Source organism: Dermochelys coriacea, chromosome 3 (genome assembly GCF_009764565.3).
Source record: "Dermochelys coriacea isolate rDerCor1 chromosome 3, rDerCor1.pri.v4, whole genome shotgun sequence".
NCBI lineage: Eukaryota > Metazoa > Chordata > Testudines > Dermochelyidae > Dermochelys > Dermochelys coriacea.
This window is the reverse complement of record NC_050070.1, coordinates 133,952,629-133,975,187: the sequence shown is the minus strand read 5'-3', so window position 1 is coordinate 133,975,187 and position 22,559 is coordinate 133,952,629. Positions and strand designations below refer to the sequence as shown.

The following is a 22,559-nucleotide window of genomic DNA, read 5'->3' as shown; positions in this document are numbered from 1 at the left end:
AAAACAATAACACTTAAGAATAATAGAGTAGAGCTATTCACTGATCAGATTACTGTTGAAGATGTAACTTCTCTTATATATTCTGCATACTTCTATCTCTATAGAAGTAAAACAAAAAGTATTTAATTGCAATATCCTCTCAGTTGCCATGCAAGATATAATCATTTTTCCAGTGATGATTTGGGGCTGCTCTGCTACAAAGATTTTGTCCCTTTTTCTTTTGGAGGAATGTAGAAAAATTACTGGAAAACTTTGTGGTTCCTGATTATTTCTCAGATTACAGTTTGTTATTTTAGATACATATATTAATAGAATCTTCATCTTTCACATTTTGCCCTGCCATCAGCTCTTGTGGGAGGGAAGGGGGATGTGTCAAGGCATCAACCAATAGACAAAACTTACAAAGTACAAATTCTCGTCACAGAATTGATTGTGAAAACTGAAGTGGGACACATTTTGTTTATTAAATTTCAGTTGTCAGTCCTCTATGCTGATGTTAAACTTGACAAAGATAATGAATTGTTAGAACAATTTTCCAAAGTTATAGTCTCTCATATCTGTTTCTTCCACTCCTTGCCCACCTGCTTTAGATTTGATTTGGAAACTTGAAAATAGGTGGAAAGTCTTCATAATATGGAAAAATATTTCCTACCATTATAGTAGCCCCAATTTCTAGACCAATCTTAGATCATAGAATCAGACAATCTCAAGATCACACTGCTTTCAGATGGCGAAATAGTTGTGATTTCATAATTCAGTGCTAACAGATAATTTTGTTTTTGACTACTATGTCCAGTGTTTGGAAACACCCACACTTCTCTTGACAATTTTGGCCCATCTCTTATTGTGATGTAGTCATTTAGTGAATACATTGCATAAGAGTCACTTTGCCCAGAGACCAGTTTTACTTTGTTCACTGTAAGATTAAACTTTTATATTAAATTTTACCATCTTTGCAAATATACATGGCTTTATGCGTAATTTAAAAATCACATTGTTTTCTTGATACTGTATATATTTAAAACAACCTGGAGATCAAAGTGATAAATTTGTATGAAAGATAGTGTTTCAAAGATATATTGCCAAGGTTCAAGTTATCAGCTAATATTGTATATTTGTCTGCAAAGACCTCTTTCTCCTTAGTTAAACACAGATGCAAAATATGTTGGAATAGTAGAATATTTCTGAATATTGATCTTTATGTGAATGGCTTAAAGACTTATATGAATAGGAATGGTTGCAGTGCAATAAGATATAATATGCTGAATGAGCTTGATTTTTAAAATGAATATTTTCATTGCTGATCACAGATGCTGACAGTAAATATGGCCTTACTTGAAGTTTATTTTATTATTACTATTTTGGTCATTGTATGTCTTGAGCTGCCTTCAGTTGTGAGCATAGGGAACCTTTTTACCTTGACCCAGTAATTTTCATGGTTGTTCGCTGTTTGTCAGCTCCACTGCTACGTTTTTCAGCCACCCCTGCTGCTATCCTATCATTTCTTCTTTTGCCTTCTCTTCATCCTTTTCCCTGACACTCCCTTCTGTCTCTTCCTTTCTAGATCTAATTCCAAAATATTCCAGTGTTAAATCTATTATTTTCCTCAGCAATGAACACTCCCTTGCACAGTGTTTTAGCAAGCACCCATCAATCTTTGTACTTCTGATAGTCTCAATACTTAGCAGCAATATTGTATTGTGATCCATGGCTTTCTTGAGGTCAAAATAATATGGCAGTTTCACAAGTTCCAACAGTATGTATACCTGAAGACCCATCACATTATTTTTTTAGATGCTGGAACCCAGCAATGTTTGCACAGCATGGATACCTTCCTTAGGTGTGATAGCACACTAAAATACCAAGCATTTAGCCAGCCTTAATGTGTAAAAGGGATCATTAATAAACAAATGTTTAATTTATCACCTTTGCTATTTAGTTACCAAAATATGTATTGAAATATACAGTGTATCTACAGTGGCGTCTCTCACAAGTTAAGAAGAAATCTGATTAGAAAAATAAGCCTGGAAGGCTCAAGACCACAGATGCAGTTGCTCATGCCCCCAGGACAGAAGCTTATAATCTCTGTGGTCTATAAACACTGCTTTCTCAGCAGGACTTGGCTCACTGTATCCATGTACCCAAGTAGAGGGGAATCTAGAGAGCATGGCAACTTTCCTTTATAGATACTGAAGACAACCGAGGACCCCAAATCAATAGCTTGTTGCACCACCATAAGGAGTGTATCCTGGCACTGAAATGACTCTACCCTCTCAGTATCGTATCCCACTTTCTATGGTCACTTGCCAAGGTGTCAAGTCATTCTTCAACATTTAGAAACAAGACCTCTTATGAGCAAGCTCTGAGCTTCTGTTACTTTCCAAATACTGGTGAGCCAAAAATAGGCCACACCAGAATTGTCTGTTGCTTCTTCCAGGACTTAACTACGCCCTGCTTGGTCACTGATCAGGACATCCCTCTAGTTTTAGAGCCAGCAGGAGATCCAAAAAGCAAGGTAATTTTCGCTTTGGCTGCAACATAGGCTGGGGACCCTCAATTCAGCTGCTCCTTCCCTAGGACAGAGAGGACGACCAGCCATGGTGTGGCCCCAGTTCCTTCTCCTATTATTAGCCTCTCCTTCAAATCGTAGTTCAAGGCTTTCTCCTTTAAACTTTCCCCTTACAAAGTCCCTTTCCAGTTCATTCCCTTGCAAGTTTCTCCTTCTCACATTTTGAGTCTGCTTCTGTACATAGTCAGACCTGATTAATCCAAATCAATTCATAACATTCAATTTTATCTGGATTAATGGAAACTAGAAGTCAGATTAACAAGTCATTTTATTGCTACATAAAATTAGTTATTGCTAAACTTTTTGAGAGAACCAGACACATGGATGTACCTAATTCAGTTTAACCAGGTCTGATTGAAATGTTGTTTGGCATTTGTTTTTATTGTATTGAACAGGAACGCATACTGAAATTCAAGCTTTTTTGAAGCCCCCTTTACTTATTTTAGAAATGTACTAAAATAAGTTGGAAGGTTTCTTTATTTGTGATATCTCTTCACTTTTCATGATTGAGTTGAATGAAGAATATTTTTTCACTCTATCACAAAAACATCTTGGTTCTCAGTTGCAACAGGTGGTTGAAATTCCACAGAAATGGGTAGGTTATGTATGGCTCTAAATAGCCAGTAGGTTTGCTACATTTTAACATGATAGCCCATATTTTCCCTCCAGATTTATGTATACATCAGAAAATTAGAGTTAAGTATTATGGTTAAGATATCATATTCAATACAGTAACTAATATCTTTGTGTAACTACTTTTTAATCTAACAGCTTCTGCTTTTCTAACATATTCTCCTTACTGGACTCCCTTTTATGTGTTCTTCTATAAAACTTCTTCACTGGTTTCCTGTTGACTGCTCATCATATTGTATTAAGTTCATTTTCACATTTTACCATAACAATTTAGCCTGATACTAGAGTGATCTCAGAGGGTGTCTGGTGTCTTCTTCCTGTAAGTAACCCTGCGTGGCCTGTGTACCCTATTGATAATCCCCAGCGTGCTCTAGCATTTGGCATGAGAATCTTCATAATATGTTAGAAAGGCAGATTGAATAAACTGAGCAGACCTGGAAATGGGAGAGGGGAGAGGAAGAGGAAACTGAGGGCTCAAAAATGGCTAAGAGGTGAAAGTTGGAAAGAGAATAGGTTAAAAGGGACAAACTGGAAAAGGGCATGGGACAAACATTTTAACTTAGCCTGGTTTCCTTCAATTCCTCTCTCATTTTCAGCCCACTATCCTTACTTATGCTTTCCAGGGAAGTGTTTTCCCCTCCTTTTTCTCCATTCAATAATTACTACTTCTCCTGTTTGCTGATCCTACTAGAGCTCTTCCCTCCATGTTCCAGTTCACCCCCAATTTCCTTCCCTCCCCTTTCAAGTTCTTTGCATTCTGATTTCCTGTATACAGACACATCACTGTGTTTTGCCTTCACTCACCTTGTGTTGAACTTCACTGATCACTTGTGCATGGTAGCCATTTATAATAGTAGAGTTATATTGGTTTTATTTAAAAATTTCAAGGAAGTCACCCAGATCTCAACAAACTTGGTAAGGTTTTAAGAATGCTGACCACCTTTTAAATTCATGTTAATATTTTTAAGCTTTCTAAAGGTTTAAGTACCTAAAAATGTCAATGAGTTAATTGATAAACTTAAGAACCCATTTCACTGTAAAGGACTATGATGCTAATACAGTGGTTCTAGGTTTCAAAAACTTGTCTCTCAGCAGATGTGTGTCCCATTCTTGCCTATGTATCCTATGATTATTGGCAGTTTAAACAGCACCTCCCAAAAGGCATTTTATCACATTTAAAAAGCAAAAGAATGTGTGGACACAAAATATACTAAATTCAGTCTTACATAAGTTTTGCTTCCTCAACTTCAATTTAAATACCCCTGTGGACAGGTATAGAAATAGGCATGAACTCTAACTTAACAAGGAAGAATAATTGGCTAGAACCAACTACAGATCACTAATAATATGTACACTAATGAGTTGATATCCTTGCTATATCTATTAATTGGGAGGTCTGACACATTCAACTGCTATGTAGGTTTCAAGCTGTAAGGCAGTGATAACCTCTAACTGTGAACTTATGCTTTACTGTGCCAATCTAAATGCACTGTTCACCAATAAAATTAAATTTTATTTAATTTCTGAGATTAAATCTAGCTCAATATCAAATACTTTATTATGCATTTCAAACATAATCTGTGTGCAGTAAATGTACATCTTAGAGTTGCCTTAACAGCCATTTATTGTGGCTTTACCATTTTAATAAAAGAAATTATATTCATTAGAACAAAAATTAGCATTTGGCAAATCTTTCTAAGTGCTCATTGGTTAATCTTTTTTTCTTTACATCGCTACTGATGTTTTTAGTGCATTTGAAGTAGCATATTTTTGTTAGTGCTTCAGAATTGTATTTCCAGCCATTCTTGTTATACGATTCTGGCCCTACATATTGAAAGGCACAATGAAAGTCATAAACAGGCATTTGTATGTAAACAATAAGATAACTTTGCCTATTTTATGTGTTAGTTGCAATATTGGCTTGTCACATAACTAACCAAGAAAAGCAATTATTCTAAACAGCAAAATTTCATTCTAAACACTTGATAAATAACCCTATCATTGCCCTATATCATGTAGACATTGATTAAATTTGTTTTCTTACAGTTCTTTCAGTTGTATTTTGCCTCTTTAGCGTTAGTGCAGCCTTAAGAATCTGAGTCACTAGTCCACAATGCAAGCTCTGCAGACTTTTGGCCGATAATACATCTGTACCCTACAGCATGTGCTGTTCTAGCACTATCTACGTAACAGCATCAGCAGCTCTTTAAAAAGAAAGTTTTCTTTACAAAAATTAAGTTAGAGATGTACAACTCTTACAATAATATCCATAATTTCATTTTGTATCTACAAAAGGCTAAAGAAATCATTTTTGAGAAGAGGTCTTCTCCCTCACTAGACACTTATTTTTCCAATTACATGGCTACCAGATATTCTACCTGTAATAAAAAAAGATTATATTACCTGTGAAATCGTAAAATATATCCCTATCATAAATAAATTGACAACAAAGAATTACTTACCATAATAACATTTTTATCAGTAAATTTGAATCTCTGGTACATTTGTAGTTTCCACTGCTGCATTGCTAAATTGAAGATAGCTAGAATTTGTGCTGAGAGTTTAGTAGGAAACTATTTTTAAAAAAATGTTCAGGGTAATAATCTAATATTCAGTTTAAATACAATTTCGGAAAGGAAAGGTTTCCTGAGAAAAGATAAACAATCTTGTGTTTTGGATATGAACACAGGTCTTTTACTGTAGAAAAGGACAGACCACATACCAATGTTAGACAGTGATAAATGTCAATGACGTTACGGACCTTTCATATTACTACACAAATACGCTAATATAGGGGAGATGAAAATTGGCTGGCATAAGAAAAGAGGAATCCAATCAGAAAGAAAGGCTGATAAACTTATGAGCTTAGCCCAGTTTTTTTCCCAGACCTCTTTCCCATTCATCCCAGTTTCATGCAGCTCCACATAGATAGATAATACTACCTTATAAGAATGTCTCCACTTTCTGAAGTGACTCTTTCCTTTTTAAAATTAAACTGTCCAGTGCTTTTGCCAATGTGAAGAAAAAGTATTATTTCTTAACAAACTGTTTTTAAAATCATATTTCTTTTATGTAGCTTCTAAGGAAAAGGCACATAGGAAATGATATTGTTACCATTGTCTTCCAAGAGCCTGGAGCACTTCCTTTTACTCCAAAAAATATCCGATCTCACTTTCAACATGTGTTTGTCATCGTCAAAGTGCATAATCCTTGCACTGAAAATGTATGCTATAGGTGAGTAGATACTTATTATTTTTTATGTTTGCTATTTTGATTCTAATAAAGCATCTTTTTCTATTAATCTTGTATTTCCCAAAGAAGTTGTCTGTATGTGTTCTACATTTCTCTTCTGTTTTAGAGTTTCATTTTTAAAGACACATAGAATGTAAAACTTAAGATATTTGACAGCAGTACACAGCATTTCAGAAAGATTTATTTAGTAGGTCATTATCATTAGTGGTTTAAGTTTAGAGAGCTTTGGTTGTGTCCATATGTAATTGTAGGTACAGTTTTGTAGGCACAATTGAAAATGTGTAGATATTTGTTTAGCTTATTTGTGGGCATATAAAGGGCAGTCGGGTTTTAAAAAATAAGACTTGAAGCTATAGCTATAGAAATAATTATAGTTTTTTATTAACTTTCTTTTTAGGGTAGAGCGAAGTCATTTTAGAAGATTATTAATACAAATATAAATCACTGGCAATGTATTTAGCTGAACATCTACAGAATGTGATCCCAAACTTGACTGTATTTCAATCATGGTTTGTTTAAGTGGTCCCTTTATATTGTTTGCAGGGTACTTTGAGATCCTTTCAGATAAATGTCAGTTTTGCCTGTGACTCGTATATTAATGAAAACCTTTTTTTGTTTCAAAATATCTCCCCAAAAATCTCACTGTCACACTCTAAAATGAGAGTTTCAAGTCTTAAAATTCCATCACTTGGGCTAGGGAATCCCCCTCCCATCAAAAAACAAAAACAAAAAAAAACCCTGAGTACTCCCATCATAGATATGTGCCTGGCACTGGTCCTTTTCTCTTTCTTTCAGCTTCTGATCTGGCTGAGGACTGAAAACAGTCTTTAGTTTTCAATAGCTTGTATATTCTTTAGTTTTAAAGCATTTCTATGAAACGGATGATAAAAAAAAAAAACCTCTCTGAACCTAAACCACTAATGATCATGACCTACTAAATGAACCTTTTTGAAATGCTGATGTACTGCTGTCAAATATCTTAAGTTTTACATTCTATGTATTTTTAAAGTTGAGAGTCTTATCGGCTAATGACAACCTGGTTACTCTTCTTAGTTTTGTTTTAAAACTGATTCCTTTATCTCTGAGAAATTTTAAATAAAGTTAATGTCAATATTGGTCTAGGTCCTGCACATATGAATTCTTACTGTGATAGAAGAGGTAACGTGTATAGTTTCTAGGGCAATCTGTTCCTTGTTCCACAGTTAGGGCAGGGGTTGCAGAAGTTGGGAATAAAACGGAAGTCTGAGAGTATGTTGCTCTGCAAGTAACCTGGAAATGGGTAATAATCCTACTGCATGTTGTATTGATATCTTTTTTTTTTAAGAGAGGTGCAGAGAAAAGGTAAGAAATATAAGCCAAGTTTAAGAAGAAATTCTTCAAACCTCTGTTGGTTGATGCTCTGTCTGTTGTGCCAGCTGCACATTACCCAGAGGCCTTTTGAATGAGAGGTTGGCATCTTGGTTACTCAGACAGTATCTTCTACCACTCCTGCATGTATTTATGAATTTCACATGAAATACAGCTTTCTTTTTTAAAGCCGTTGCCAGGAATCGGTAATAAATTTGTAGAGCTGTCAGATTTTAATGGGTATTGTGTGTGTATTAATTTTAATCCAGTTATGAGTTGCATTACATTTGTTAAAAGAAAAGGAGTACTTATGGCACCTTAGAGACTAACAAATTTTTTTAGAGACTAACAAATATTCTTTTTGCGAATACAGACTAACACGGCTGCTACTCTGAAACATTACATTTGTTGTTCATTTTGTCAACTTCAAATAAAATGACAGTAGGGGATCTCCTGGAAATCTATAGACTTTTGAAAATCATTCAGTTTTGTTCAAGGATTGGCTAATAGAGATCTGACATGAAGCAGCAGCTCCATGGAATACTTCCCCTTGCTCTCAAAACCTGCAGAGGCTATTCTGCCACAACCAGCAGAATCAGGATTCTGCAAATTGAGACCCCATGCTGGGGCAGTGGCTGTTCTCCATGGGCCAGATTGTGCCATATTTACCCTCACTAAATAGGACTTCATTCCATATGTTGTTTCTATTTAAGGAGACTATTTTAGAGTAAAATACTATTCGGCAAGGATAAAGGTGGCACTATTTGGCCCCTCTACCAGTTCTTGTAGGGAACGGGCAGATACGTATGTATGCTCAGGCTGTGGAATCTGTTGCCCTTGGCTAGGATGAATCCTTCTCCCATCCCTATTACATGGGGTCTCAGACCCTCTCCATTAGAGGGGAGCATGCAACAGAAACGTGTGCAATTTGGCAGTTGGCTTTCTGCAGACTTTTTTTTTCTTTCCTATAACTTTTTTACTCAAGTATGGGAGGATTTGGACAAATGTGCCAGATATACCCTATATTTCAAATTCTTCCCTCAATTTTATCTGTACTATCTTATCAAAGTCAATGTGGTGATATGGGTGTAACAGGGGCTTGGGGGGGGGGGAATTTTGCCCTCAGAAAGGAGTTGGTTCAGTTTGTCAGAGATGGAGCAACTGAGTGGAAAACTAAATAAGACATATGTGCCTTAAGAAAATTCAACTTTAAAGCTCCTTCAAATTAAGGATCCTCCTAAATAACAATATCCCTAGGATGCATATTGTATTTATCCCATTGAAAGGAAGAAGAAACAGACACTTTATAAACAGGCCTTCTTGAAATGCTGCAGCTTGCTAAATCCTGGACTTTTTATTAATTCATATAATTAAAATTGTAAATGGCTTTGTTTTATAAGATTGTCCAGTCAATTTTGTTTATACCCATTTTATTTGATCTTTAGATTTGTGCAAATATGATAAGTTTCCTGTATGTTTCAGATACAAGCTTCCTAATTTCTAAAAGTTCATCTGTCTCAAATTTTACATTGAAACTCACCTGTGTCAATGGGTTATATAGGTCATAGTCCTGTAATGAGGTTTTGCTGGTGCAGTTAACCATTTTTTTTTTTATTTCTAGTGTTGGAGTTTCAAGATCAAAAGATGTACCCCCATTTGGTCCACCAATCCCCAAAGGAGTAACTTTCCCCAAATCAGCAGTCTTTAGGGACTTCCTTTTAGCCAAAGTTATTAATGCTGAAAATGCAGCGCACAAGTCAGAAAAATTCCGAGCCATGGCCACCAGGACACGACAAGAATACTTGAAAGATCTGGCAGAAAATTTTGTTACTACAGCTACAGTGGATACTTCAGTGAAGTTCAGTTTTATTACTCTAGGTGCAAAGAAAAAGGAGAAAGTGAAACCAAGAAAGGATGCTCATTTATTTAGTGTTGGAGCAATTATGTGGAATGTGATAGCACGGGACTTTGGCCAGTCTGCAGACATTGAATGTCTCCTTGGAATTTCCAATGAATTTATTATGTTGATTGAAAAGGAGTCCAAAAATGTTGTGTTTAACTGTTCCTGCAGAGATGTTATTGGATGGACATCGGGATTAATGAGTATCAAAATCTTTTATGAAAGAGGAGAATGTATTCTTCTGTCTGCATTTGATAATTGTTCTGATGACATCAGAGAAGTTGTTCAAAGACTAGAAGTAAGTCAAATTTTTAAACTGAATTATCGAAGCTTTTATTCAGAATTATTTATGTGTATCATTCTTTGGGAAAGAACTCACATTTTCCTATATTTAAACTTATATAGCACTTTCCAACTTCAAGGAGCTTTACAAACATTATTCCTCATAACACCATGTGGAATAGATGTATATTATCATCCTGCTTTTATAGGTGACTAATTTGATGCAGTTAATTAAATTGGCTTGTCCAAGGCTACATAGGGTTTTAGTTTTAAAGCCAGGATTAAAACTTGAATTTTTGGTTCCCAGCCATGTGGACTAGAGGTCAGAGTACACCCCTCAATAAAAATATCTTAATTAAAAAAATAAAAATAAAGAATACCCTTTTGAATGTGTTTTATACAGTGAAAACCCTCTAAATAAAGCATGGAATATACTGCTTATTTTGCATGGATGAGCTGGAAGAAAATGAAGGCAGTTAGATCAGTTAACACTGATTATCAGAGCTGATGCAATCTCAATCAAGACAGGTGGAGTTCAGGCATTCTGTGTGCTCAACATCTTAAATTATTTGGCTTATCGCTATTACAAATGTGTACTTATACAGGCTGCGGGGTATAAAACATTGAGGTATCACTGTTCTCATTCCAGTTTGACTTTGACCTTACCTCTTAAATTAAATGAGGTCAATGGCATAAGCCTTTTTAAAATTGAATTGAGGTTTCTACTGGAAAACAATCACTAGACCTAATTTTCTGGAGATTTAGTAGAGCTGAAGTACAAACTATGAAGTGGCCAGGATTAAACTGATGTGTAAAATAAAGGCCTGATGCTGCAAGGTGCTGTGCTACCCTAAACTTTCAAGACTTTTGAGGATGCTTGGTGCTTCACAGGCCCGCGATTAATACCTACCATGTGTGATGGAGTCTTTCTGCCAGTACAGGTTAATATTTGTAAATTCATATTATTATCACTTGCGTTGTATTTACCTCATTGTTAAATTCTTCAGATATTGTAATTTTCCATATACAAATATTTTCCTTCTGAAATTTAGAAAAAATGTTCTCTAATTATCATGTTACCGTTGTAAAATGATCACTAATTGGACAGTTATAAATTGCCTCAGCATTGTGCTGAAAAAAATATGGGGTGCTCAACACCAAGGAGCCATAGTTTTGTACTTGAGGTCTGCTCACAGAACACACCCTTGCCCCAGAGGGAGCTTGAGTGTGGAATGTGAGTTCTGTGCTGCTAACAGTTTCTGCCCTTGGGACAAGGAGTTTGTTTTAAACAGAAGCAGGGTGATTAAGATAACAGAAGGCTTGTCATTAAATTAATGATCATTAGATCTTGAAAGCATTGCCAGGGCCTCCAGTTAAAAGGTAGGAAACAAAGGGTAGGAATAAATGGTCCATTTTCAGAATGGAAAGAAGTAAATAGTGCTGTCCCCAGGTTTCTGTACTGGGACCAGAGCTGTTCAATATGTTCATAAGTGATGTGGGAAAAGGGATAAAGAGTGAGGTGGCAAAATTTACAGATGATACAAATTTACTCAAAATAGTTAAGTCCAAAGCTGACTGCAAAATGTTACAAAGGGATCTCACAAAACTGGATGACAGCAACAAAATGGCAGATGAAATTCAATGTTAAAGGCAAAGTAAAGCACATGGCAAAATATAATCCCAACTGCACGTACAAAATGATGGGGTCTTCATTAGCTGTTACCATCAAGAAAGAGATCTTGGAGTCATTTGCAGTACTCTGGAAGTACTATGCTTCCAGAGTACTGCAAATTTATAAGAATCCTTCTCACTGTACCTATATCACCCTGAACTGAGGAATGCTCATTCGTAAGACTTAACAATGATCTCCAGTCATCAATGGGACAGATGCAACTGAATAACGTAGCTGTCCTTAACGTGCATCAAGACGATACCAAGGAACTAGAGGTAAATAAGATTGCTGACAGTTATCCAGAAAGCAGTGAGACGTAATCTCTTTAAACTGGGATGTTAGTGAAGACAGCTCGTAGGTTATTGCAATGATTTTAATATACTGTAATTCATGATGATATAATTATGTAGTTCATAAAAATTTAATCATTATTAAAATAGTAAAGATAGCAATAACAGACACACATTCAATAACTAGAATACGAAAAGTGTATAAATATGCTGAAAATAGCCTCCCCCTCCCAAAACTGGCAGAACCTCTCCCCCGTAACCACACCCACCTCTTCAAAAGCACCCACCGGCAAAAACAAAAGTCAGTGCCTATGGACTGCAGCATCCACGTTTCTCTTTAAAAGTTAATTTAAAAACTGAATTTTGGAATACTGGACTCCTTATCCCTGAAACCTTCACACAGGTGGTAAATGTTGGCTTTTAATGGAGAATGTTCTAAACACCCAGACACCCTTTACTTTTAGCTAGTTATTTGATTTATAAAAATCTCAATGGGGCCCATGCTATTTAAAGGTAACCATTGCACACATCTGCATAACATGACTCTGTCTGCACAGATCTTAATGGAGGATCAGACCCCCATATCTGATCAGAGAGCACTGCTGAAGTCAGGAGTCCATCTATGTAGAATTCACTATATGATTGAAGCATAAGGTGTCCGTCCATCATGTCACATTTTATAACTAATTAATTTATCAGACTTTATGAATAGATAAATATCCACCATCTAGTAAACCCCTTCCAATCTATCATTTTCCTTCCGTGCCAAAAGCCTTGGGAAATAGTAGGCTTTGCAGTGAGTCCAGAATGGTAATAAGTTTTTTATTATTTGTAGTACCACAGTGCCTACCAGCCCTAATCATGGAGCAGAAGTCAACTATGCTAGGACCGTACAGATACCAAACAAAAAGGAGCTTAAAATCAAAGTATAACGTAAAACCATATAGTTACAGATAAATGGACAAGTACCAGAAATGATAGTAGTAGGCAGTGGTCCCAGGCAAGTTTTTCTTGTAGGTATCATGGCAAAGGAGTGTGTTAAGAAGGGATTTGAAGCAAGATAATGAAGTAACTTTGTGGATGTTTACAGAGAGCTCCTCCCAAACATGAAGGGGCAGCATAGGGAGAGCCCAAAGGTGCTTGTTTGAAAATATATCAAATGGGAAATGGAGGCTGGCATTACTAGCTGCTTAGAGAGTTGAGAACAGTGCTGTTTTTACTGTTAGTACTGTTTTGTGGTTTTTCAGCATTCAATATTTGATATTTCAAATACAAAATATATTTAAATCTGCAGAACTGGACAATATGAAGTAGACACCTGAACACACACAAATGTGGCTTCATTCTCCAGCAAGCTTACCTGTTTGATGCAATATTAATAGCATAGTACATGTTGGTAATCACATTGAGATAGGAAATTTGGGCAAAAGTTTGTATTGCGGTTCCCAAAGGAAAAGAGGCACATTTTACTATTCTGAATATCTTCTCAATTCTCCAGTGGGCCTCCCATGCTTATGCCATGAGTATGTAAGCAGAGCATGCTGGGATGTTGCACTGGAGTGGGGGCTGGCCCTCTAAGGATAAATGGATGACATAAGAATTTTTAAAAATATGTCCTATTCTAAGGTGTTGAGCGCCACTTTCAGCCTTCCAACTGGGTTGCAGAACTTACTGTTGTACTGACGGCAATTTGTAAAAACAATATGGCTAGCATCTTTAAAACTTTGTAAGAAGGTAACAGTCGTGGCTTTGAGCTAGTTACAGTGCAGTCATAAGTTATGCAAAGTTCCTCAAAGCTTTTCCAATCAGTCATTTGGTGGTTAGCGAGAGAGGAGTAGGAGCTGGAATTACTGGCTTCCTTCCCTAGCTCTGTCACACGCTTACTGTGTAACCCTAGGCAAATCACGTGATTTCTGTGTCCCAGCTTTTGCCCTCTTTCAAATACAGTTATCCTGGACTGTCATATTTCATAATGATCCAGTCTTGGCCCTCCCTTAAGCAGAGTAACAACTGTGCCCAAAATCCATGTTAATTTTGTGACACGAACAAAAGAGAAACTAATTTTAACTTATGACTAGAAACTAGAAGATCGGAGTTTAGAAGGTTTCTAACCATCAGAAGAGTAAGGTTTTGGAACAGCTTTCCAATTGGAGAAGTTGGGGCAAACAACTGAAGTTTTAAAATGGAGCTTAATAAATTTATGAATTGGACTATGACTGGGTTGCTTGTGATAGGAGGGGACAGGACCTGATGACCCAGGAGGTCCCTTCCAGTGCTGTACCCTCTGTTATGACCTAAACCAGAATTTGACCTTCAATCTCCAGAGGTGAAAGATTAGTGCACTAATGTATTGCAAAAACTACTGAATTGTCCCTGGATTGCTTCACCATTTGTGAAACTGTTCAATTTTATATAGTATGAAAAAAGAAATCCCTTTAGTAAATGCTAAAATTTCAGTTTATTGGATTATTCCATGTAATGCCAGAATAACTTCCAATTAAGTATGAATGATCTCAGTTCTCTATCTCTCAGTTCCCATGAATTAATCAGTCTTCTCCCATTTGTAGCAAAGCCTATATCTGGAGATGGTAATGGCATGGATGTCATAGATCAGAATCTGATTGCTGGAGCAAAAGAAATACATTATCTTATTTTGTTACTTAGTGTTGGGGGATAAGAGTCTGTTGGAACTGAAAAATTTCACTTGATTTGACTCATCTTAAATTTCAAGATTATTATTTTCCTGAAGAAAAAACCCACTACACACCTGCAGTTAATCAGCCAACAGAGAATGAAATAATTGACAGGTTTGCATTTTGCTTGCCTTGTGTTTTGAAACTGACAGCTGCTAAGTATTCAGTAAGATATAAATGTCTTTGCATTGGAAAGAAATAAGAATTTGATGCAGGACAGCTGGTTGTTTCCGGGAAGTCAAATTTTAGGACTCTGAAGGTCTTCATGGATTTTGCTCTATGCAGAAACCTATAGTCAACCATAAATGACAAAATGATTGTTCGTCACCTATTAGTATGTTAAGAGTATTGCACATGAAACCAAACATAGCTTTATCGTGTCAGAAACTAGATCCTTTCATTTTTCCAAAGAAATTAGTCTACAAAGACAGTAGCATAACAATCTGATACTCCTTTAGATAGTCACCAGAGGATGCGAAACAACGGAAATGACCCTGCGGAGGAATGGGTTGGGCCAGCTTGGATTCCACGTTAACTTCGAAGGAATAGTAGCAGATGTGGAGCCATTTGGTTTTGCATGGAAGGCAGGCCTAAGGCAAGGGAGCCGTCTAGTTGAGATCTGTAAAGTGGCTGTGGCAACCTTGACTCATGAACAAATGATTGACCTTTTACGCACATCGGTGACAGTAAAGGTGGTGATTATTCAACCACATGAGGATGGATCACCTAGAAGGTAACAAGTAACAGTCCTTAATGTGACATTTCCAATTCTTTTCTTTGCTGGTGCTTATTATTTGGCTTTTTAACAAGTGCTGTCTTTGGTAAAGGCCCTTAGGAAATGGATATTGTGTCTCCTATTTGGTAATAATGGGATTGTGGCCGTTAAAGCAATTCAGAAAAAAAAGAAGCTATTACCTTGTAATAAAAGATAAAATGTGATCCTGTAAGCAATTTAATGGGAAATTGACTTTATAAGGCTTGAGAGGATAAGAAGTAAACTAAAGTGCAGCATGACTGAAGTATTTTAAAAATTAGTTGTGACTTTTCTCTTCCGCAGGAGACAGTTTTATTATATTTTAATATTAGTTTTGCAAACTGGGAATCCTTGCCTGAAAAATACTTATTTTCTTTGAGGTTTCTTTGACTTCTGACTATTGAGATAAGAAACCTTTATTTTAAGCTGTGATTTTCAAAAACAAAAAGAGAAACATTGGATGCGAGATATCTATGGGATCATGCCACAGCTTCTTTCCCTTTCTCTATAAATATCTGCTCTAAGTCATTCACATTAACTGTTGAATCATATCAGTCAAATCATTAGCTAAAACTAAAATCTTGCTTTAACATGAAATGGGTCATGCTTGGGAAAAGAGCATAATAAAAGATGACTGTATCATTCTTTCTGTGGGTGGGGTGCAGTGCCTGCCAGTGCCTTTCTTTGATTAGGGTGCTGTTCGTGGCCAGAAGATTTTTGCCTTGCTGCTGCCACCATTTGAGTAAAAGTACATCAGCTGACAACTCAGATTCAAAACTTCACAGAAATCCAATCTTATTTCACTCATCCATTACCTATGCACCGTGAGTTTGGTTAATGAGTCTGAATTAGAAGTGTGCTTCAGTAAATTGAATTACTTGCTTGTCTCCTTAAATCTTCTGTTGATATTCTTTTAATTTAACAAAAGAAAAAAATTGAGATGCTGCTCTTGGCTTGAAAATCAGCCATAAAATTTTACATCATGTACAACAGTGTGGAGTTATTGGCAAGCTATGCACGAATGCTGGTATGTTTGTTCTCCAAACTGGCCGGATGAATGATACACACAGTTCTCTTCCCTGCCATAACCTGCACCTTCAAGTTTTGGGTGTTCCTTTTTTGGGGGGGGAGGGGAGAGAGAGACAGACAGACAGACACACACACACACACACCCCCTCTGTTCTCACTACTTGCATATAATTTGCAATTAAGTCTCTCTGCTTAGCTCAGCTTTTCTCTCCATCTGCTTCTGAATATGAATTTTCACTGTCTTATGTAGTGCACATTCCCAAGCTGTTTACAAAGTATGAGCCTAACGAGCTGATCCATTATATTTAAGATAAAAGGTATATTTTATAGTGCTTGGTAGAATTATGTATTGTTTGAGCAGTTTTTACATATCATGAGATACATTTTACATTTAAAATTACGAAGTCAAAATCCAGTATAATAGAGCAGATGCCATGCATCTCTTAGTATATCTGTAAGTCAGGGTTCTAGCTGTGTGCCACTGAACTAGAAAGAAAACTTCAAAGCATCTCTTGGGGAACCAAAATATAGATTCTTTACATCTTTCAGAACTGGGTAACTAATCACTACTTAAAAATAAATTGAAGTTTACTTTTAAATTTACAGTCTAGCTGTAAAATATGTGTAGCACCAGTGCTTTATTAAAATAAAAAGCCATGTAATCAAAAATAAAGTTACAAAAGAAATGGGAATCTTCCCTCCTGCCTTTTCTGTTCATTGGGCCCAGTTCTGATCCCACTGAAATGAAAGTCCCAAGATTTTCAAAAGTGTGACTAGTGATTTTGGGAGCAATATGAGATGCCTGAAAGGGGCCTGATGTTCAGAAATTGCTGAGAACCCACCCTTTCTTAAAATTGATAATTGAAACAGACGAGGTGGGGGAAAGAAACACAAAGGTTGCAGGAGCATTAGCAGTGTTGAGCAATTCTTCCTACAGCCAGCAGTTTAGATGCCTTCCCAATTTGCTATATGATACTTTTAAATGCAACAGTTTAAGGGCACTCAGATTATCTCCCTTAAGTGTTGTCTAATACAGTGTGATCGTAAGGATCTGGCTGCAGACCAAGGGCGTTTACATGCCCATGTTTTGGATGATTTCCAGGAATCCTCCCTTGGGTGGAAACCGGGAGACAACCTCCAGTGGCAAATCCCTAGTGAAATGCTCCCTGTGCTAGAGTTCCAAGATAGGCTACTCTTTACAGCAGGGAGCATAGATGAAAGTTTATTGTAAATGTTCTTAGAAATAATATACAATCAGTTTGCTGTGCCTCCACACATCTTGCTCTTTCTCCTCCCTCCCCACTCGACAGGCAATAAATGAGATTCTTTAGTTTTGTCTACCTCTAGTCACTTAGGCCATCTCTTCTCCTCTTTCTCCTCCAGGCTCCTTGAAAAAAAGTAGGACTATTCAGGGTAGCTGTTTTTGTTTTTTAAACAACTTTCTCCAATTTTTCTTAATTTCTGTTAGAATAAGCAGAAATAAGCAGGATGCTTTCCCCAAGGATTTTTCTCAAGGACCATGAGTGTGCTAATTTCAGGGATACAATATGGGCCTCCATCCTCATTTCCTTTTGTTTCTTGTGGGATACCCACTGCCTCAGGAACAACAATAGCTTCTGGTGGTAAATCAAAGAACTGCTATGGGTCAGCATGGTCTCAGGCATACATGTAGCCTGAGGCAAAGCCCCTTCTGAGAAGTAATGCTTCTTGGGAGACTGTGGATGTGAAAAAGCCCTTAGACAGGCCAATAATGAGCATTTTAAATTAGAGAAATGCAGCATGCTTGCTTAACCTCCCTTTGGGTTGACCCCACTGAGGTATGTCTGCATTTGAATTGAAAGGTGTGATTCCCAGCTCATGTAGACATACCCATGCTAGCTCTTCCCCAGCCAGTGTGCTAAAAATAGCAGCATGGCTGGGATAGCATGGGCGGCGGGTTGGACTAGCCACCAGAGTACTTACGTACTCAGGGGACATGCGTATGTTACTTGGTCGGCTAGCCTGAGCTGTGGCCAGTGCTACCCCAGCCACGCTATTTTTAGATTTTTGGCTCTAGCAGAGCTAGAGTGGGTATGTCTGTGTAAGCTGGGAATCTCGCCTCCCAGCTCAAATGAAGATATAGCCCATGACAACATGGTCATCTACTCCATTAGAAGCCAATGTCTCTCCTAAAGATAACTTCACTCAGATGATTGAGGAGACTGTATGAATTTTGAACTATATGCAACACTGTTGAGCCCTAACACTTAGGCTGTGAATATTTGGAGGGCATGCATGGAACTGGGATCTCAGATAATGTAGAGCAATTCCAGCTCCCCTAAGAGTCGTCATGAAGCAACCGAGTATTTTTTGTCAGCAATCATACCTCTTAATTAATGACACTCTGCTAGATTTCCTGGATGTTCTTTACAAGTGTTTTGGCAATGATAGTGTGGTACCTTTTAGTTAAACATTGAGCAGAAGATTTTTCAGGCAGTGAAATAATAGATTGTCTTCTTTAAGGAGTTTTTAATTGTTTGGAAATTGCCTGGACTTTTTCACAAACAGTGTGATTAGAGCTATTTGGAATGTCCCAACTAGTCCTGAGTTCTAGGGCGGGTGGGTATTTAAAACTATTCATAGTTTCCAAAAACTTAGTAGGCACAAGACTGGAAGTAAAGTGGCTGAACCAGTTTGTAGGGTGTCAGAAGTTCAGGCTGGAAACCATGTATTAATCTCTTCTAGAACTATCCCTGAAGACTCTCTGGAATTCATCTGCAAGAAAGACTCGTATCTACAAATCCTGATTCCTGCATTTCAGGGTGGTTGAGCCCTACTTCTAGTATCTGATCCTTTCAGTGCTTTTGATTGCTGCCCAAGGATCTTCCTGTAAACCCTGATGTAGTAGTGGCAGTAATTCTCCTGGGGAGAAAGTATGTGTGTGACTGGTTGGACCTCCTCTCCCCGGTGCCACCTGATGTATTGGGGTTTCACTGAGCTGCCAGCTTCACTAGCCTGGGCTCCCTCTCCCTGTTTTGCTGAATCAGGCTCTCAGGCCTCTGGCAGCACACACACACAGGTAGGGATGTACCGCTGTAGAATCTCAGTCTACAAGCAGCTCTCAATGGGAAGATTCAGCTAGAAAATTGTCCAGCACTCAAGTAAGTGTGCTTTGGGGAGTAAATACAAAATAATATTGTCTTGAGTAGGTATAGAAAAGTCTTCACAGCACAAGCTCATAAATATTCACCTTTTCCCTCAATGTGGAGAGAAATATACACGGCTTCTTGCCCATCCCAGATATGAATTGCACAAAATGGGTTGTTATAAACAAGAACTAAGTTTATTAACTATAAAAACCAGATTTTAAGTGATTATAAGGGATAGCAAACAGAACAAAGCAGGTGACTAAGCAAATAAAACACAACATGCATGCTAAGCTTAATTTCTGAAGAGACTGATTTCAAGAAGTAATTTCTCACCCTAAATGTTGCTTTCAGGCTGGTTGCAGAAATTCTTGATGGTTAGCTACATTTCTAGCAGCTTAAATCCTCAGGCATCTTATTCACAGACCAGATCCCTTTTCCAGCCTGGATTCAGTACTCCTTCCACTTTCCCTTTGTACTTGTCCTTAGGTGTTCTCAGCAGTCACCGTGGCTGGGGATTCAGTGAAGAGTGCACCTAGATCAACTTATTCCCCAGGCTTAAATAAGATTTACGTAAGGCAGGAATCTTTTGTTTTCCAATCTTAAACTTCCCCTACTTTTAGTGGAAAAGTACTAGAAGTCCAAGATGGTGTTTAGTACCAGGTAACATGACCACATGACCTAGTAGTGTCACTGCAAGGTGCCTCCCAGGAAAGAGAGATTAGTATCTGCAAAGTCTTATTGTTTCTTCCGAATGGCCCATCAAAGCTCATGGGCTGTTGTCTGGTGGGTGTTTCCCAAGTATACTCCCAGTTGTAATTGTTGTAGTCAATGTTCCTAATTTTAGATACAGATATGATATGTACATACAAATTGGATAATCACACTCAGTAAATCATAACCTTTCCAATGATATCTTACAAGACCCATCTTGCATCAAATATCTGTTTTCCATATCCATATCATAAGTATATTTCCATAAAGAATATGTAGTGTAATGTCACAATTTGTGTCAGACCTTGTTTAGAGTTTTGGCTAATCAGAACATGATCATCTTGTTTCAGCCGTCTGCTTTTGTGAAAACAAGGTCAAAGGCCAGTTTTGATTTCTGGACCTAGTGATGGAAGTGGTTTTATTTATTTATTTATTATTTATTTATTTATTTTAAAATCTCATTTCCTTTCAGTAGAAGTCATTGATGGGAGTAGGAACTAGTGAGATTCAACAAGCGTTTCCATCCCTGGAAAGAATCATTCAGCAGATCAAGATGCAAGAGCCTCTTCTGCTGAGGAGCAGAATTTAGGAGTGTAGTTATTTGAACTAGAGGAGAAACAGGCCCCACTAAAAGATGAAAAGAGATAGCATCTAACAAAATATGCCCCAGGTGGTTCCAATACATGTGTAGTTGACAACAGATTCCAGTATCTTGGTTTTGGCAGCCTGTATAAACCATAAGATGGCACCAGGTATTTGTGTGGAGTTTTCTATGATATATGCCATTGAGCACAAGAGAGGAACGCCCTCCGCACCATGGAAGATAATTCTATTATTGTCAAGTCTTTCTCAGAACAAGCATTGTGGCAGCAGTAGCTTACATAAATCAGCAAGAGGCATTCAAAATACATTTCCCATCGAGGAGTTTCTTTCCGTTGCGGGGTATAATCAAACATTTGCTTCATTCAGGTTTTGCATGTCTAGAGGGAGGATGGTGGAGAAGCAAAGAAAGGCAATAAAGTGGTACATATTTTTTGCATTATTTCATTTAACCTACTCTTGTGTCATGAGATTTTGTTCACTGGAGAGAATTTATTTTCCAGCTCATATTTAATAATAAAAAAACTACCAGAAGGGGGAAAAATTTTCTTCCAATGCACGATACTTTATTTCATGAAGTTTCTGTGTATGTATGGGGGTGATCATGAACTACAATCAGCACTTTTAAAAAATCAAATTCTAATAATTGTACTGCAGAAGACATGAGTTTACTTTTCACTTGTTTCAGAGTAGCAGCTGTGTTAGTCTGTATTCGTAAAAAGAGAAGGAGTACTTGTGGCACCTTAGAGACTAACAAATTTATTTGAGCATAAACTTTCGTGAGCTACAGCTCACTTCATCGGATGAAGAGTGCTCAAATAAATTTGTTAGTCTCTAAGGTGCCACAAGTACTCCTTTACTCTTTGGACTTGTGATTGCCCTATTTTTATCTTCTTGTATTTTAGTCTCATTTCTTATGAAAACACTGAAGTTTAAATGACATTTTATGAACGTGTAATTAAATACAAAGAAAATCAGAGGTTTTGAATTCTACCATTAGATGCAACTTAAATTTATCTCAGATTAGCTATCAATAAGACATTGATATTCATTAACTGCTCCATTTCTACTAGAATCAAAGTACAAATAAAAATTTGGCTCTGAATGAGAATATATATCTAATCTTAGCTAAGAAAACTGCATTTGTTTCGTAGAACAGCCACCTAGCATTTTACTGAGAAAATCAACTGATTGTTCCCTGTCTCGAAAGGGAAGCAGTTTTCACCTAAAGCTGTTGACTGCTGAGTTTTAGGAATAAAGAGCAGTAAGGACTTCCTCTTTGGGGAGGAGGGGTGCTTAGTAGCATTCGCCTCTTGCTGGCATCAGGTTCTGGAGTGAGTTTACACACATTGGATATGACTGTTGTGTAGTGGTTTGAGAATTGCGCTCTTCAAATGAAAATGAGAGTTTAAAGTGTGGAAGGGTGTTTCCAAAGCAGTCCAGTCCCAGGCCTTAACTGTTTTAGTTTGATTTTAAATAGGGATGATAGCTTACCTGCAATGTAGCCTTCAGTCCCCCACCGTTGTAAGTTTTTAATTATACCTTGTAAGTATGAACACATCTAGAATATTAACACTGAATCATTAACTATGATTTTTTATTTTTAATATAAGATCATTTGCAACATCATTCTTTCCAGCACAAAGAAAGAGGACTTGGAATCTTGCTCACATTTAAAGATGGTGGTTGTACGGGTGAA

General features: G+C 37.2%; 1 protein-coding gene across 18 annotated transcripts in view; it reads left to right on the top strand.

Moving 5' to 3' along the window:
* The window catches only part of SIPA1L2 (signal induced proliferation associated 1 like 2), a 260,821-nt gene that overhangs the window by 164,833 nt on the left and 73,429 nt on the right, over positions 1-22,559 (top strand). For 13 of the 18 annotated variants that reach the window (XM_043511364.1, XM_043511368.1, XM_043511365.1 and 10 more), the window contains 4 exons: positions 2,438-2,515; positions 6,279-6,436; positions 9,423-9,999; positions 15,097-15,371. In XM_043511364.1, the coding sequence (XP_043367299.1) occupies positions 2,438-2,515; positions 6,279-6,436; positions 9,423-9,999; positions 15,097-15,371 (1,088 nt within the window). The remainder of the gene's footprint in view (positions 1-2,437; positions 2,516-6,278; positions 6,437-9,422; positions 10,000-15,096; positions 15,372-22,559) is intronic. The other 5 variants (XM_038395712.2, XM_043511372.1, XM_043511373.1 and 2 more) reach the window with 1 other exon arrangement.